Genomic DNA, 15,808 nt, shown 5'->3' with positions numbered 1-15,808 from the left:
GATGTTCTCACCACCTGAAGCTGCTTCTGTTTTGGAGCTAGCTTGGTTAGATGCTGCTAATTAAACCTGCAGGGTCTTTGTGGCCTCTGTACACAACCTACAGAAGTTGCCGACCTCATGTCCGCATTTATGCTTGTGTAGCTGGATTGTGTGTGTTAATTACCGTGCAGGTGTTTGTACTCAAAGAACCTCCATACGGGACTCTGCCGCTTTCTCGGCAGACCGCAGCCATTACTTTGCGGACCAGCACATGCGCACTCACACAGTTGTCCTGTGGCGCTCCCAGCTTAAACTCGGAGAGCGGAAACAATGATTTCATATCAATCCACAAGGCTTAAAAAAAAAAAAAAAAACAAGTAAATGAAAGTCAGCTTATCGATAATTTCAGTTAGTTTTAGTTAGTTTTGTAAACTCACAATTCAGTTTTAATTAGTTATCGTTTTTTCCTTTTAATTATAGTTTTTATTTATTTCAGTTAACGACAATGTTTTTTCAATTTCAGTTTTCGTTATTTCGTTCGTTTTCGTTAACTATAATAACCCTGATATGCACAAGATGATTATTTTAAAGGTAATTTTGGCAAAATTGAAACTGGTAAATTTTTTGCTTTACTTTTTTTTTTTTTTTATTTAGAAAAATTATTGCTTGGTGTTTATTTACAATAGGCAACATGGTGGATCGGTGGTTAGCACTGTTCCCTCTAAAGCATGTTCTAGTGTCTGCATGGGTTTTCTTGATGAACTCTGGTTTCTCCCACCATTGAAAAATGTTCTAGATTAATGCTGGCTGTGTCAACCCAAGACAACCAACTAAAAGACATGGTTAACCTTTAGAGTTTCAGTTCCTATCAAAATAAAATTCAGTGAACTTCTTGATCACACCCCATAATTTACTGCTGAAAAATACTCCCAAAAAAATATAATTTTCCTAAGCATTGAAATAAAAAATGTTTTAATTACCGAGAGTTTTTCAAACGAAAGAGTTTATTTGTTAGTCAAGTTTAAAGTCTACAGTAGGAACCAGTAGGTTTGTTTATGAGAACCACACTCAAGTCAGACATTTTTTAAAAAATTCCTTTATTTTTGGTGTTTACATGGGTTTCATGGTAGTTGAGACTTTATAAAAGCTATAAAGTATGGTGGAATAGCATATTGTGCGATTTTTACCTTCATCTTTATTTTTATGTTGCTTTGTTAGTGGCAGGTTTTCCATACCCCAGTACAGGAGCAACTGTTGCGTATAGAGGAGCTCATTTGAGAGGCCGGGGCCGAGCCATCTACAACACATTCCGTGCTGCACCTCCTCCTCAACCTATCCCCACCTATGGAGCGTGAGTTCTTGCTAACATACATGCACAAATCCACAGACATCCATTAATGCAAGAATTGGGTGGTGGAAAGCTAATGAAAATTTTATGGGATGAAATCTGCATGCCTTTAACTACAAGGATCTTTTCTGCAGGCAATGATGAGAAATAATAAAAAGTGCCTTTTTTATATATCATCATTGGAATTTTGAATATTTTCCAAAGAAGACATCATTTCACCTAAAGCACAATTCAGTGCCATAACTATTATACAAAGCATCCAGCACACAAATCATCAGAGCTCACTGAAGGCTTGAGCTAAATTATTAAAAAGAGCACAGGCAGACATGATTTTTCTGCACAGTGCAAGTATAGAGACAAACAAATATAATGTTTTCATACTAAATGCATAGTGGCCAGAAAGTAGATACTGAGGTAGCAAATATATGAATCTTTAATACCACAATTTGTATTAAACTCTCCTTGAAGTTTCTACAAAACTATGTCTGAATCCACTGTCCTTACATTATCGTCTCAACTCCCTGGTAAATTATCCAATTAGTCATTCATGTGACACACGGTGAAATCAATCAAATCATCCATTTCCTTCCACTTATCCGGGGCCAGGTCGCAAGGACAGCAGCCTAAGCAGAGACGTCCAGACCTCCCTCTCCCCAGCCACCTCCTCCAGCTCATCTGGGGGGACATTGAAGTGTTCCAGGAGGTGCTAGAGCCTAGAGGTGCTAATTATCATGCCAGCTGCTTCACACTTGGCACTTCGAGTGTGAGCTGGAGGCCACCACCTAATGAAGCCAACAGGACCACATCTTGCAATGCATGATCATCTGCAAAAAGCAAAGATGAGACTCTGAGGCCACCAAGGCAGAAGTCTTCCACCACTTGACTACCCCTAAAAATTCTGTCCACAAAAATTATGAACAGAATCGTGATGAAGGGCAGTCCTGGCGGAGTCCAACACCCACAGGAAATGAATCTGACTCATTGCTCTTGCTGTGGCTGTATGGGACTGAATGGCCTGCATCAACAAGCCAGGCACCCCATACTCCCGCACCACCCCCACACAATACCCTGAGGGACACAGTCTAATGCTTTCTCCAAGTCCACAAAATACATATAGACAGGATGGGCAAACTCCCGCACATGCTCAAATATCCTTGAGAGAATAAAGAGCCAGTCCAATGGTCTGTGACCAGGATGAAAACTGCATTGTTCCTCTTGAATCTGAGGTTCAACTAGCAGCTGGACCCTCCTTTCCACCACCCTGGCATAGACCTTCCTGGGGAGGCTGAAGAGTGTTATCTCCCAGTAGTTGGAGCACCTCTTCCAGTTCCCATTCTTAAAGATGGGGACCACCACCCCAGTCTGCCAATCCAGTGGCACTGCCCCAGATCTCATGCAATGTTGCAGAGGTGTGTCAACCAAGACAGCCCTACAACATCCAGAAGCCCTCAGGAACTCAGGGCAAATCTTGTCCACCCCAGGGGCCCTGCCACCAAAGAGTTGTTTAACCACCTCTGTGACCTCACTCCACGATGAGCAAGTCATCCCCCTTGTCCCCAGACTCTGCTTCTGCTACAGAAGGCGTGTCAGTGGGATTAAGGAGGTCCTCGAAGAATTCGTTCTACTGCCCGACTATAGCCTCAGGTGAAGTCAGCAGCACCCTACCCCTACTACACATCATGTGCTTAGAGCACTGCTTTCCTCTCCTGAGTCACCTGACGGTTTCCAGAATTGCATCAAGGCCATCCAATAGGCATCACCGAACTCCTCCCATACAACCTGCCTATTTGTCAATCATAAATACACCTAGTTTATTGTTGTTGACAATATGCACCTGCCTATAGCCACTCTTTACCAAAGTTTAACCATGATCACCCATCGCAAGTTCAGTGTACTTTGGTGGCTTCTATCAGATTTGAATCCAGTAATCAACTTTGTGGTTTAGTATAAGTGGACTTTCAGAGGATGACATAGCTGCACAAAAATGTGACGCAATCATGAAGTGGAATCTCAAAAGAAGGTTTGGATTTATAAGCCACCAAAAACTGAGTCTGTTTTGAGCCCAAAGGGAGGCCCTGTCCAGTATTATTATGGTGATCCTAATAAAGTGCTTGTGAGCAATTCTTGTGCTCACAGAGAATATCAGGAAATCCAAATTCCTTTAATTTCTGTATAGTATAAAAAAATAACCCTGTCATCTTGTCATTTCTGTATATTTCAATATTAAATAAATGCTTAATGTTTGATATTCTGTCAACAGTGTGGTCTACCAAGATGGATTTTATGGGGCAGAAATATATGTAAGTCAAAGCCCACTGACATATATTTATATTTTATCTTTGTGTAGTTGTCCATTGCGATCTATCAAAAAGAAAAATGTGAGATTGATTTTTGAGCATTTCTTCTAATAATGACCAACTGACTGAAGTCAGTAGTCTGGATTTGTTCCTCAATTTTGAAGATAAGCTCTTTTAAATTTTATTGAGAGGGGCTATTAAATTCTTCTGTTTCTCTTCAGGGAGGCTATGCAGCCTACAGATATGCACAGCCAGCTGGTACTGCTGCAGCTGCTTATAGTGACAGGTATGATGCCTTCTTTTCCATTGCTGAGGCCTTCTTGAAAAACTTTCTTTCAGGTATTATTTCCTACTTTGTCTGGTATGTTTTAATATCATCATTTATCAGTTATACAGTCATGTGAAAAAGTGTTTTCACAGGACTCTGTGCAGTCCTGCAAAACAACTAAGCATATCCTATGTTTCAATAGCTTGTGATAATCATTTTCTGTATGACTTGATCATTATCTCACATTGTTGTGGAGGAATTTTGGCCCACTCTTCTTTACAATGCTGCTTCAGTTTATTGAGGTTAGTGGCCATTCATTCATGCACAGCTCTCATAAGGTCCCACCACAGTGTTTCAATCAATTTAAGGTCTGGACTCCGACTGGGCCATTGCAACTAAGCCTTCTTTTTCAGCCATTCTGTTTGAGAGTTGCTGCTATGCTTGGGATCATTGTCACTGCATGATGCAGTTTGGGCCAAGCTTTAGCTGTCTGACAGATGGCTTCATGTTTGACTCTTGAATACTTTGGTATCCAGAGAAGTTCATGGTCAACTCAGTGAGTGCAATATACCCAGGTCCTGTGGCTGCAAACCATCAGCCTTCCACCACCATCCTTGACAACTCGTATCAGGGGTTTGTGCTGATGTGCTGTGTTTGGTTTTCTCCAAATGCAGCGCTGTGCTGCAATTTGGTCTCGTCTGTCTAAAGGACATTGTTCCAGAAGTCTTGTGGTTTGTTCAGATGCATCTTTGCAAACCTAAGCTACCATGTTGTTTTGAGAGAGAAGAGGCTTTCTGCTGAAAACCCTTCCAAAAAGTCATACTTATTCAGGCTTTTCCTAATTGTACTGTCATGAAGTGTAATATTTAACAATATAACTGAGACATGTTGAGTCCAAGATATACAGTGTAATTTGAGCCTTGCAGTCTGAGCTTAGGGGGAATTGGCTGCTACGTCCTCTCCTGAGAAAATTGTGACATCATATTTACACACACCCGAATGCTCTAAACCAACAAACTCCCAAAATGTCTGCTTTTATAGAGGTGCTCACATTTGCTAATGATCAGTTAATCAAGTGCATTTGATTAGCAGCTCTTTACTGATACTTACCTTCTTAATTGTTATGGAAGAAGTAAGGGTGTACTTAGTTTTTCACAGGATTGCACACAACATGACTGAGTGAGTGTGTCCAAACTTTTGACTGGTTCTGTATCTCTAACACACTGCAGCGAAACAATGTTGAAGAGTTCAACTTTGTTAGACAGTAGAAAAAATATTGAATTTCAATCTGTTGAATACTTTATACAGACACCTGTACCTATAGTACCCATTGTATTAATTTTAAGTGGACTGGTTCTTATATAGTGCTTTTCTTCTAATCATATTAATCTAAATAGAGAGGTTCTTCAGTTGGTGGTGGCTCCTTCAAGAATCTGGGATTCTTTTAGATACACATTTAAGGTTGCCTAGTAGTGACGCTGGTTAAGGTCAATGTCACTACTGACAGCTGGAGCATGAAGAGCACCTGGACGCTACAGAGGTTGCACAGGTAGTTCAGCTCCTCCAGGATGGCACATCAATACATACCATTGCCAGATGGTTTGCTGTGTCTCCCAGCACAGTCTCAAGAGCATGGAGCAGATTCCAGGAGACAGGCAGTTATTCTAGGAGAGCTAGACAGGGCTGCAGAAGGTCTTTAACCCATCAGCAGGACCGGTATCTGCTCCTTTGTGTAAGGAGGAACAGAATGAGCACTGCCAGAGCCCCACAAAATGACCTCTAGCAGGCCACTGGTGTGAAAGTCTCTGACCAAACAATCAGAAATCGACTTCATGAGGGTGGCCTGAGAGCCTGACATCCTCTAGTGGGCCCTGTGCTCACTGCCTAGCACCGTGGAGCCTGACTGGCTTTTGCCATAGAATACCAGAATTGGCAGGGCCACCACTGATGCTCTGTGCTTTTCACAGATGAGAGCAGGTTCACCTTGACCACATGTGACAGATGTAAATGGGTCTGGAGAAGCTGTGGAGAATATTATGCTGCCTGTAACATCACTCAGAATGGTGGCGGGCCAGTGCTGGTCTGGGGAGGTATATCCATGGAGGGATGTGCGGACCTCTACAAGCTAAGCAACAGCATCCTGACTGCCATTAGGTATCAAAATGAAATCCTTGGACCCACTGTCAGGGCCTATGCTAGTGCAGTGGGTCCTGGGTTCTTTCAGGTGCACAACAATGCCTGGCCTCATACAAAAGTATTCACGCAGTTCCTGGGGGATGAAGTTATTGATATCATTGACTTGCCCCCGTGCTTGTCTGGCCAAAATCCAAAAGAACATCTCTGGGATATTATGTTTGGGTCCATCCGATTCTGCCAGGTAGCACCTCAGACTGTCCAGGAACTCATTGATGCCCCGGTCCAACGCTAGGACGAGTTGCTCCAGGACTCCATCCATTGTCACTGTAGGAGCCCCAACATTGTCAGTCATGCATACAAGCATGCGGGGGCCATACAAACTACTGAGTACCATTTTGAGTTGCTGCAATGAAATTTCAGCTAAATGAACACGTTGATTTTTGCATGTCTTTGAATTCAGCCCCCTGTAGTTTGATCATTTTTATTTCTTTCATACAACGTGGCATCCATTCGTCCTTAGCACATTACCCAGTCTATATCAGTATAGATATTCAACATGATTGTTTTCCCCATCTGATGTTTTCAAATTTTTTCTTTTAACAGTATTTTTTTAGCCTTATTTCACCCTCCTTTTAGCTATCTACTACTTTATATCTTTAGAGCTTGAAAAGAAGGCAACTGGACTTCTTTAGATTTATGAAGACATTTCACCTCTTATCTAAGGCTTCTTCAGTTCTGGAAGAACTGGTGGAGAGTCCCAGGTAATAAACCCCTTAGTACGGGCTGTCCCCTTGGAGGTGGTCCTAAGGGTCATTAACCCACTATTGATCATGTGCATCATCACATGAGTCAAGGTATGAAAAAAAGGTGTGTTTGGGAGTTTTATCCTTGGGATGAACCAGATTTTTGTGAGGATGTTCTAGTGGGAGCAAATATGTAGTAGGAACATAATGTGTATGCTATGTTATGGGGGACACATTAAGGGACTAACAGTATGTTAGAGAGTGTGTTGAGGATAACCCAAATATGATAACCGAAAGAGCTCCAGAAGTATTTTGTTTGAATATTCCTTTAATGCCTAAGCATGACATATTACATGGTGTCAGAAGCGTGTTGAATCCCATTTCCCATCCTATCTGAAGTTAGAAACTAGTTAGTTTGCCTGACATCATGGAGACAGTTCAGCGGGACTAAAGGAGATACTCAAGAAGAAGAAATGGACACTCTCTTCTCCATAAGCCCACCAGAAAATTTTGACTTTTCTGACCTTTCCAGCTGGTCCAACTGGATTCATCATTTTGAAAAGTTCTGGATGATGGCAGGTTAAGGATGAAGAATATCAAGGGAATTCATTGGTCTATACAATTGGTGATAAAGCTGATAATATTATTGGGACACTACGTTTAGATCCCACAGATTAAAAAAATAATAATAATAATAGAAAGCAGTAAAAGAAGCTTTTGAACTATTTTGTCTGCAAACACATCATATATGAAAGTGATCATTTCAACAAAAGATGTCAAGAGCCAGGAGAATGAGTTGAAACCTTGATTTCTGCAATTTATCAACTGGCAGAGCACTGTCAATATGGTCCACTGTAGAATGAAATGATCAGAGACAGGCTGGTGGTAGGCATAAGACACCATGATGTGACAGAAAAACTGCAAATGGACAGTGACTTAAGGCTTGAAAAATCAGTTATTAAGATAAAACAACATTAAGAAATAAAGAAACACCATCCCATAGTGCAAGACACAAATACTACAGAATAAAAAGAAGCATATATTGACTTTTTGAAGAAAAGAAAAAGTTTCCCAAAGAACACCAGACAAGGAAAACAGCCTACAGAAAATACAAAAAGACTTTCAAAAAGGACAGAAAAGCTGTGGTCAATGTGGAAAATTGCCACCACATTCCCATCGCGACTGTGCTGAATGGGATGCTGAATGTTGAAAATGGTAAAAAAAAAAAAAAAAGGGACATTTTGTAGCAGTTTCCAGATCAGGCAGAGTTGCTGCAATTCTTGATGAAGTTGAAGAGGACACTCTTTTCCTGGGAGCGATGTCCATGGGAAATAACCCTAAGACCTAAAAAAAGACTGTGAAAGTGAATGACCAAGGCATCACCTTCTACCTGGATACAGGGGCAGCAATTCCAGCTTGGAAGAACATCACAGCCCACTACCCAAAATTTCAACACCGCTGGCCCACCAAGGAGCCTCTATAAGTGAAAGGTCAGTTCAAAGATGTGATAGATATTAAGACAGGATAACAACACAACCAATGTATATAGTACAGAGCTAGCTAAGGCTCTACTGGATTTCCCAAATATCTCAGTCCTAAAATTAATAAATTTGTTTGACAATGTTAGACAGCTAGAGACCAGAATGAAGAAGCAATACCCCAAAGTCTTCACTAGACTGGGCTGCCTTAAAGGTCAGTACAAAATTAAGCTAGTGACGGAAACCGCTCCGCTGTTGCTTGACAAGGTCAAGGCAGAACTCCAGAGAATGGGGGAAATAGGAGTTATAATGCCCTCTAAAGAGGCTACAGTTGGCCTGTGAACCTTTTGGCTTCATATCATATACCATGACAGACACAGAGTGCAAATGCACCCAGCTAGAAAAGGAAGTGCTTGCACTGACCTGGGCATGTGAACGATGATGATCTACTACCCCGCATTCTGAGGTTCAGGCTGAGACTACTTTGCTTCATTTACAGGATTGAACATGTGCCAGGAAAGAAAATAATCACAGCAAATGCGCTGCCCAGAACACCCACCCAAGCCCTGCTCACATCAGAGGACATTCAGGTGAAAAAAGATGTGTGCCCACATCAACCTTATTATAACGCACTTTCCAGCACCAGAGACAAGACTGGCGCAGGTAAGGACTGCACAGGACACCAATGATGTCTGCAAAAGGCTCAAAAGCATGGTGCAAACAGGATTGCCACTAAGCAGAAGAGCCCTGCCACCTCATCTGCAACCGTACTGGCAGTACCTCCAGAGCCTACTGGCTGCTGATGGGCTCTTAATGAAATGTGAAAAAACTGTCATTCCTGAGACCATTCAAGAGGACATGCTTGACAAAATACACGAAGATCACCAAGGGTTGACAAAGTGTACCACCAGGGCTCAGCAGTCTATATGATGGACGGGTCTGACAAAACAACTCAAACTGAAGGTACAGAACTGTGAGATTTGTGCTTCTGATGCTCACAGTGCACCAGAACCACTGCTGACAGCACCACTGCCTGACGGACCATGGCAGTGTGTTGATGCAGATCTTATTCAATGGAACAACAACATGTACTGTACATGGTAGCCATTTATTACTTTTCACGCTACATTGAAGTTGCTAACCTCACCTCCAGCACAGCCCATGTGACTGAAAAGTTGAAAACCATCTTTGCCTGCCATGGGGTTCTGGAGACTGTAGTCACAGACAACAGCCACCAGTTCTCTGCAATGGGGTTTGCAGACTTTGCCAAGGACTATGACTTCACACACAGACAGCCCTCACAGTAATTGAGCAGGTGAGAGGTCTGTGAGGACAGTGAAATCTCTCCTGGAAAGGGGAGAGGAGCCACATCAGGTTCTCATGGCTTATGGGGCAACTCTGAAGTAAACAATATTTCCTAACTGACTGAATTCCTCTTTAGTATCATAAATCAAAAATATTAGACTTGTACTTTTACTGCTTCACATTCCTTCTCAGGGCTCCCTCACCATGTTTCCACTGATGAGGTGCCTGTGCCTGTGCCGGTGCCGGTGCCTGTGCCGGTTCCAGGGAACCTGCAAACCCTTTTACAACCGGCCGCGTTTCCACTGCACTTTGCAAACTGATCCTTTACATATGATGTGGGCAATTCCTAGTCTGGAAACAGAAGCCAAGGGCACAAACATGGTACAACATGTTTGTGCCCTCTGATAGGTTCAGATCATTTTAATAAACTCAAGGAACAAACACACAACTCTTTTTAACTTGCACAAGGAGGAAAGATCCATTCCTTAAGCTCAGCTCGCGGACTGAGTGGAAGTGATCTGTCCTGAGGGACGGCTTCCCGCACAACGGCTTTTAGTGCGGACTTTCACAGTAAAATCACGTGGGTTACACAGAACTCAGTTTACGACATGTAATAAACAACATTCTCGGCTCCTTCCTTACCATATATGGTAATAAGTGTACAGTGGAATGTACATACATAACATGGCGTACGTGAGATAAGTATCTTATGTGCGTTCTGTAGGCTTGAAACAGCCTGCGGGTAACTACACCTTCCTCTTTAAGAAATGTCACCACGTTTCCATTTCAAACATAAAAAAACAACAGTATAATAAAACAACTTATAAAAGCATACAAACAGAAGATATGATAATTCATAATAAACAGAATAGAATTTATACTATAATTCCAACACCTCCTTCTGCAAACTGTGTTTCTTGTGCTGTGAGCATATTTTACCCTCCAAACACAGCCAGTTCAACATTGTTAACATGTTTCCACTGATGAGGTGCCCGTGCCTGTGCCAGTACTGGTGCCAGTTCCAAGAAACCAGCAAACCGCTTAAGAAAGGGCCTGCATTTCCATGGCTTTGTCAGCTGATCCTTTACGTATATAGGTGTGGGTGGTTCCTCGGCTGGAAACGGAAGCCGAAGGGCACAAACGTGGCAGAACACGCTCCCCTTTTGCAAACTTTATTTCTTGTGCTGCAAACATATTTTACGGTCCAAACAAAACTGCTGCAACATCTGTGTATACACAAACAGTGATTGTGAGCAAGATGACAAGTGCGCCCTTTGCATCCTTTTATCTGTTATGAACCGATACTATGCAGCAAGTTCAGCCTTAGGGCCCAACCTAATTCACGGCCATGAAAATCATATTGCTTTTTTTGTGTAATAAACACCTTGCAGTGAAATGACAGGAGAAAACTTTAAGTCAAGATGGCAAAGCCATGCCTCTCTGCTGCTGGTGTCACATGTTCCATTGTTCCAGACCTGATAGTTTACGGTGCTGGAACGGAACCCATTTTTCAGACAAGCACCAAGTGAGTTTGGGGTGGAAGAAAGTGTTGAACGGTTCAAGAAGTTGGCTCCAGCACTGGCACCGTGTCAGTGGAAAAGGGGTACCCATTTGTTAAAGGCAACAAGACACATACATGACTTAACAACAGTGGAAGATGGAACTTGGATTTCCAGAACTTGGATTATCTTGCCCAAGGACGCTTCAAGATGCAGACTGGTGGAGCCAGGTGTCGAACCACCAGACTTCCAAATGACCTCTTCTACCTCCTGAGTCACAGGATAGAGCAACACAGCTTAGACCTTGTTTCATAATCTGAGGCAGGAATAATTTAGATCATAGTCAGCTGGTCTACACAAGAACTCATATGTTAGGGCTTGTTTCAAGTCCTTTTCTTAACAGACCAAGTGCTACTGTGAAATAATTTTTTGACGTAAAGGGTACTGCTTCAGATTACCATTTTGACAGATGAGGGATAATAACCACTAAAAAACTGCACCAAGTGGTGGTTGGCATAAGAGCACAAGATGAGATTCTGGGATAGAGTGGAGTCCCATCTATTATTAAACTTTAATTTTTGTCTTTCTCCTTTCATCCTTAAAAAAGCTTTTGTTTAACAATTGTATATTGAATATCTTGGTTAAGCTACTGTACATTTAGACTGCACTGTATTAAAAGCTGTTTCTTCCTACTTCCTTTTATATAGCTATGGCAGAGTCTATGCAACTGCAGACCCCTATCATCATACGATTGGTCCTGTAGCCACATACAGTGTGGGCACTATGGTAAGTCTGTTCTCTGTTCTCTGTCTTCAATGCTGACTGGTTGTTGCACCATACTAGATCAGGTATTAGAATAAACTTGGACTGATGCAACATCTACACATTGTCTTTGACAATATAGTGTATGGCGGAGTAACTGGAGATTGTTATACACCAGAAGAGGTCCTGTGAAAGATGAATAAACTGTTAACTATTAACAGTAAATTAATAGTTCACATAAAATCATTTGTTGACAAGTTTCAATAGTTTAACAAGCTCTCCAACAAAAGATCTGATTTGTACTTTGTTTCCAAGTTCTGATTCCCTTAGAGAAATCCATTTTGGTGTTGTATTTGAATCTATGTCACTTCTGTAAATGAAAAATGGGTATTGTCTCATTGTCAAACTTCCCATTTAATTTCACTGTCCTGAAGATACTTGCTTGAAATCCACTTGAAACTAGGAATTCCTCCACACGGGAAAAAGCCTCTTCAAATTTAGGAATACAGGAAGTCAAATGGTTCATCGCTGTTTTTAGCTAGCTTTGCAGCTAACATCAAAAATGAGTGCCACAGAAAAGGTGGTAAAATCAGAAAGTTCAGCTTGCTCTGTTTTGTGGCTATGGGTATGGAGTTCAAAGATTCATAACTATCTAGCACATGCTTCAGTGTTTCATGGAAGATTAAGGTAGACAAAAAAAGAAAGAAAAGTAGGTAAATAAGAGGCTGAATTAGAGTTTCTGATACCTAAAAAATTTGCAGTTGGAGCTATTTTGTAATGCAGCATCTTAGCCTCACAGATAGGGGCTGATACTGAGTGCTTGCACTGATGAAAACTGAAAACTCTAACACCTCCTCATGTCTTCCCCAAACACCATCCTTGTCCCCTAGTGAAGCTACTAGCTAAAAGCTTTCATAAAAACAGTATCCTGTGTTGTATTCATTATACTCTTTTATTCCTCTAAAATTTCTTCTTTTTTTTCCAACTTACTCCCCCTTTTTCTTCTGCTTCCATATGCAATCCAAACCTCTCACTTTATATTTTCAATCTAGAGTCTCAATTATACATGATGATGATAAAACCTTAACCTTACATATGTTACATAAGTATGCCTCACATATTTGCTGTAACCACTAACAAAATCTAATACAGTAAACTAGATGATGATGATTGGAATCACATTCACATTTGTTTATTCTAAAATACAAATAGAAAATGCTAGATTCCAGTCAATCCATTCATTATTTGGTGGTTTCCTTATGAAGAGGATCATTCTGGAAAACCAGATCATTTTGACGAGCAAGTTTAGCTCAAGCTCCAGCCACATAAGACTTTTTTTTTCACTGGCCTATTTTTTGGAAAGTTGTCATTTGGACTCTTTTGGGCAGGATTGAGTTTGCAAATTTCTGAGTTGGTGTGTGGTTTGCTACAGGAGTAATGAGAGGCATCTAATTTAAACCCAGCTAATGTCGAATTTGAAGAACAGGAAATCTTTTACAAGCTTGAAAGACCTGAACTGATCATTTAAAGCAAGTCTTTTAGTTAGCCAGACAGAGCAATTCCTTTACCTTTGTTTATTTGCCATAATTACATATCTGTGACTTCACAGATTTCATATATCAGTCTGAAATTTGTGAAGGAGTAAAGACTTATAGTCTTTGGTGTCCTCAGATGAGCTCCTACTAGAATAACACAAATCTCTGTCTGCATATGATGTGAATTGCAGATACAGTAATAAAGCATTTCTTGTTCTGTTGCATCAATTATAATCCTGTCCATAAGTTTTACAATGTTGTCATGCAGTGGTACTGTAACTTGATTAAGGCCCTGTTTACATGAGAACATTTTCCTTGAAAACGGCACAATTTAAAAATGGGTTCGAGAGTGGATTGTTTTTGAAACCCTCTGTTCTCCATCTTTGTGTAAACAGTTAAAACGCTATTTTTTGGAAATGGGAGTGCACGTGCACATTATGGTTGTGACACCCATGCACACACCACCACGCCTGGCATGGAAAGTACAACATTTTCAATTCAATTATCTCTTATGATTCCATGTGAATGATGATTGTTTTTAAAAAAATTTCCATCTGAATGCGTTACTTTTCAAAAACAAAAATGGAAAAATGATACTATTTCCACTGGATGGGACCTAAGTACCTCAGCTGTGCTACTTCCTATCCAGAACTAGAAAGTAATTATTTTATTAGATTAGAAATGAGTACATCAGAGGCACAGTTCAGGTTGTGCAGTGTGGAGACAAAGTCAGAGAGGTGAGGCTGAGATGGTTTGGACATGTGCAGAGGAGGGGGAGTGGATATATTGGACAAAAGAAGTTGAAGATGGAGCTGTCAGAGCAGAGGAAAAGAGGAAGACCTCAGAGGGGGTTCATGGATGTAGTGAAGGAGAACATGCAGAGGGTTGGTATGACAGAGGCGGATGCTGGGATAGGCTGAGAAGGAGGCAGATGATCCACTGTGGCAACCCAAAGGGGAGCAGCCAAAAGAAGAAAAAGAACTCTTACCGTAGAGCATTAAACTTAACATAATCTGAGATTTGTAATATTGCTTAATATTAAGGGTTAACCTGCATGAAGCGTTGATCTGAAACTGCTTCAGTTTTCCTATTCAGCTAATCAGGAGGCAGACTTCTATCTTGTTAGTAGTGGTGGGAATCCTTGGAAATCTCGTGAGTTCAGTGGGATCCTTAGTGTCACAGTTCAAAAAGTAATCAGTTCTTGATTCAAACAATTCATGAGAGAGATGAAAAGGACAATATATTTCTACTCTTATTCAAACTTTTGACTGTTTATTTAGGTTGTTAATTTAACTGCATTACCTTGTAAGAACCTTATATTGGTCTTAATGTTTGAAACAAATGAGATGTAAATGTTTTATGACCGTATCACTTGGTAAATATCTCTTATGTCAGGTTGTTAATATTTTGTCTCCAGCACTGAAGATGAGCCTCTTTGGTGCAACAAAGTAGTTTGTTTTGTTTTGTTTTGTTTTGTTTTGTTGACTTTATTGAAGATTACTCTTGTATGTGTACTGCAGATGGGCACTGTGCACTTGTGAGTTTTGCCTTTTTCATGCTATCAGCATGATTTAAAAGTCACAATTCTTGTTAAATATGCGCCAGTCCACCTTTTTGAGTCCCTGTACATACAGATATCTTGACTTTTGATAGCAGTAGAGTTAAATTAATAGATGCTGAAAAATAAGCTGAGATTGGGAATCCTTATTTTAAAAGTAAGGCAACATCAGGCTTGATTTACACATTGTTTCATAACTTTGTAAAACACAGTATAACAAATAAGTAATCTACAGTATATAAATTTGCAAAATTTTTATTTATTATTTAAAACAATCAATAAGAGAACCAGAGACGTAACAAAGAGAGAGTTCAGCTGGGAAAGGCAATCAACAGCTTACTTGACCAGTGGCTGCTTGCTGTTAAATCACAATTAAATTAGAAATTAGCGTAAACAAACAAAACTGAAACTGTTTGTTATTCACTCTGCTTCTAACAAAATGTACAGGTTTATCATTTTGTCACTAATGCATGACAGTAAACACAGAAATGAAATTAATAGATGCACCCCATGAATCAGCCAACTGTCACAGCCACCCAGTCTAGCAGAGTGAATCAAATAGCTAGACTAACTGTTCTGAAGTGGCAAATTTTTTCACAGTCAAGGAACGCTGAAACTGGAGCAAAAGCTCAAATGTCTGTATAAGAGTGTATATATACGGTTCTACACTGAATACTGATTGGAGCTTTTCATCTTTGATGTTGCAGGCTAGCCTTAACAGAGGAGGGTGCAGTCGCTTCACTCCCTACTAGAAAAGAGGGAGACAGGCCCCCCTTTCCATTGCTGCAAAACAGACATAGCAAGCAAAATATAAACTCACTAAACTGCTTTCATCCCATTCATGAAAAACTCAAAACTCATGCTTCCAGGTGGCAGATGGGACTGACATGCAAGAATCAT

The 15,808-nt window shown here is 40.7% G+C and overlaps 1 protein-coding gene across 1 annotated transcript in view; it reads left to right on the top strand.

Moving 5' to 3' along the window:
* rbfox3a (RNA binding fox-1 homolog 3a) overlaps positions 1–15,808 on the top strand; it is a 172,331-nt gene that overhangs the window by 141,688 nt on the left and 14,835 nt on the right. The window contains exons 8-11 of the mRNA XM_030755383.1: positions 1,198–1,330; positions 3,588–3,627; positions 3,846–3,910; positions 11,761–11,839. Of these exons, the coding sequence (XP_030611243.1) occupies positions 1,198–1,330; positions 3,588–3,627; positions 3,846–3,910; positions 11,761–11,839 (317 nt within the window). The remainder of the gene's footprint in view (positions 1–1,197; positions 1,331–3,587; positions 3,628–3,845; positions 3,911–11,760; positions 11,840–15,808) is intronic.

Source organism: Archocentrus centrarchus, chromosome 19, assembly GCF_007364275.1.
Source record: "Archocentrus centrarchus isolate MPI-CPG fArcCen1 chromosome 19, fArcCen1, whole genome shotgun sequence".
NCBI lineage: Eukaryota > Metazoa > Chordata > Actinopteri > Cichliformes > Cichlidae > Archocentrus > Archocentrus centrarchus.
This window is presented reverse-complemented; position numbering and strand designations above follow the sequence as displayed.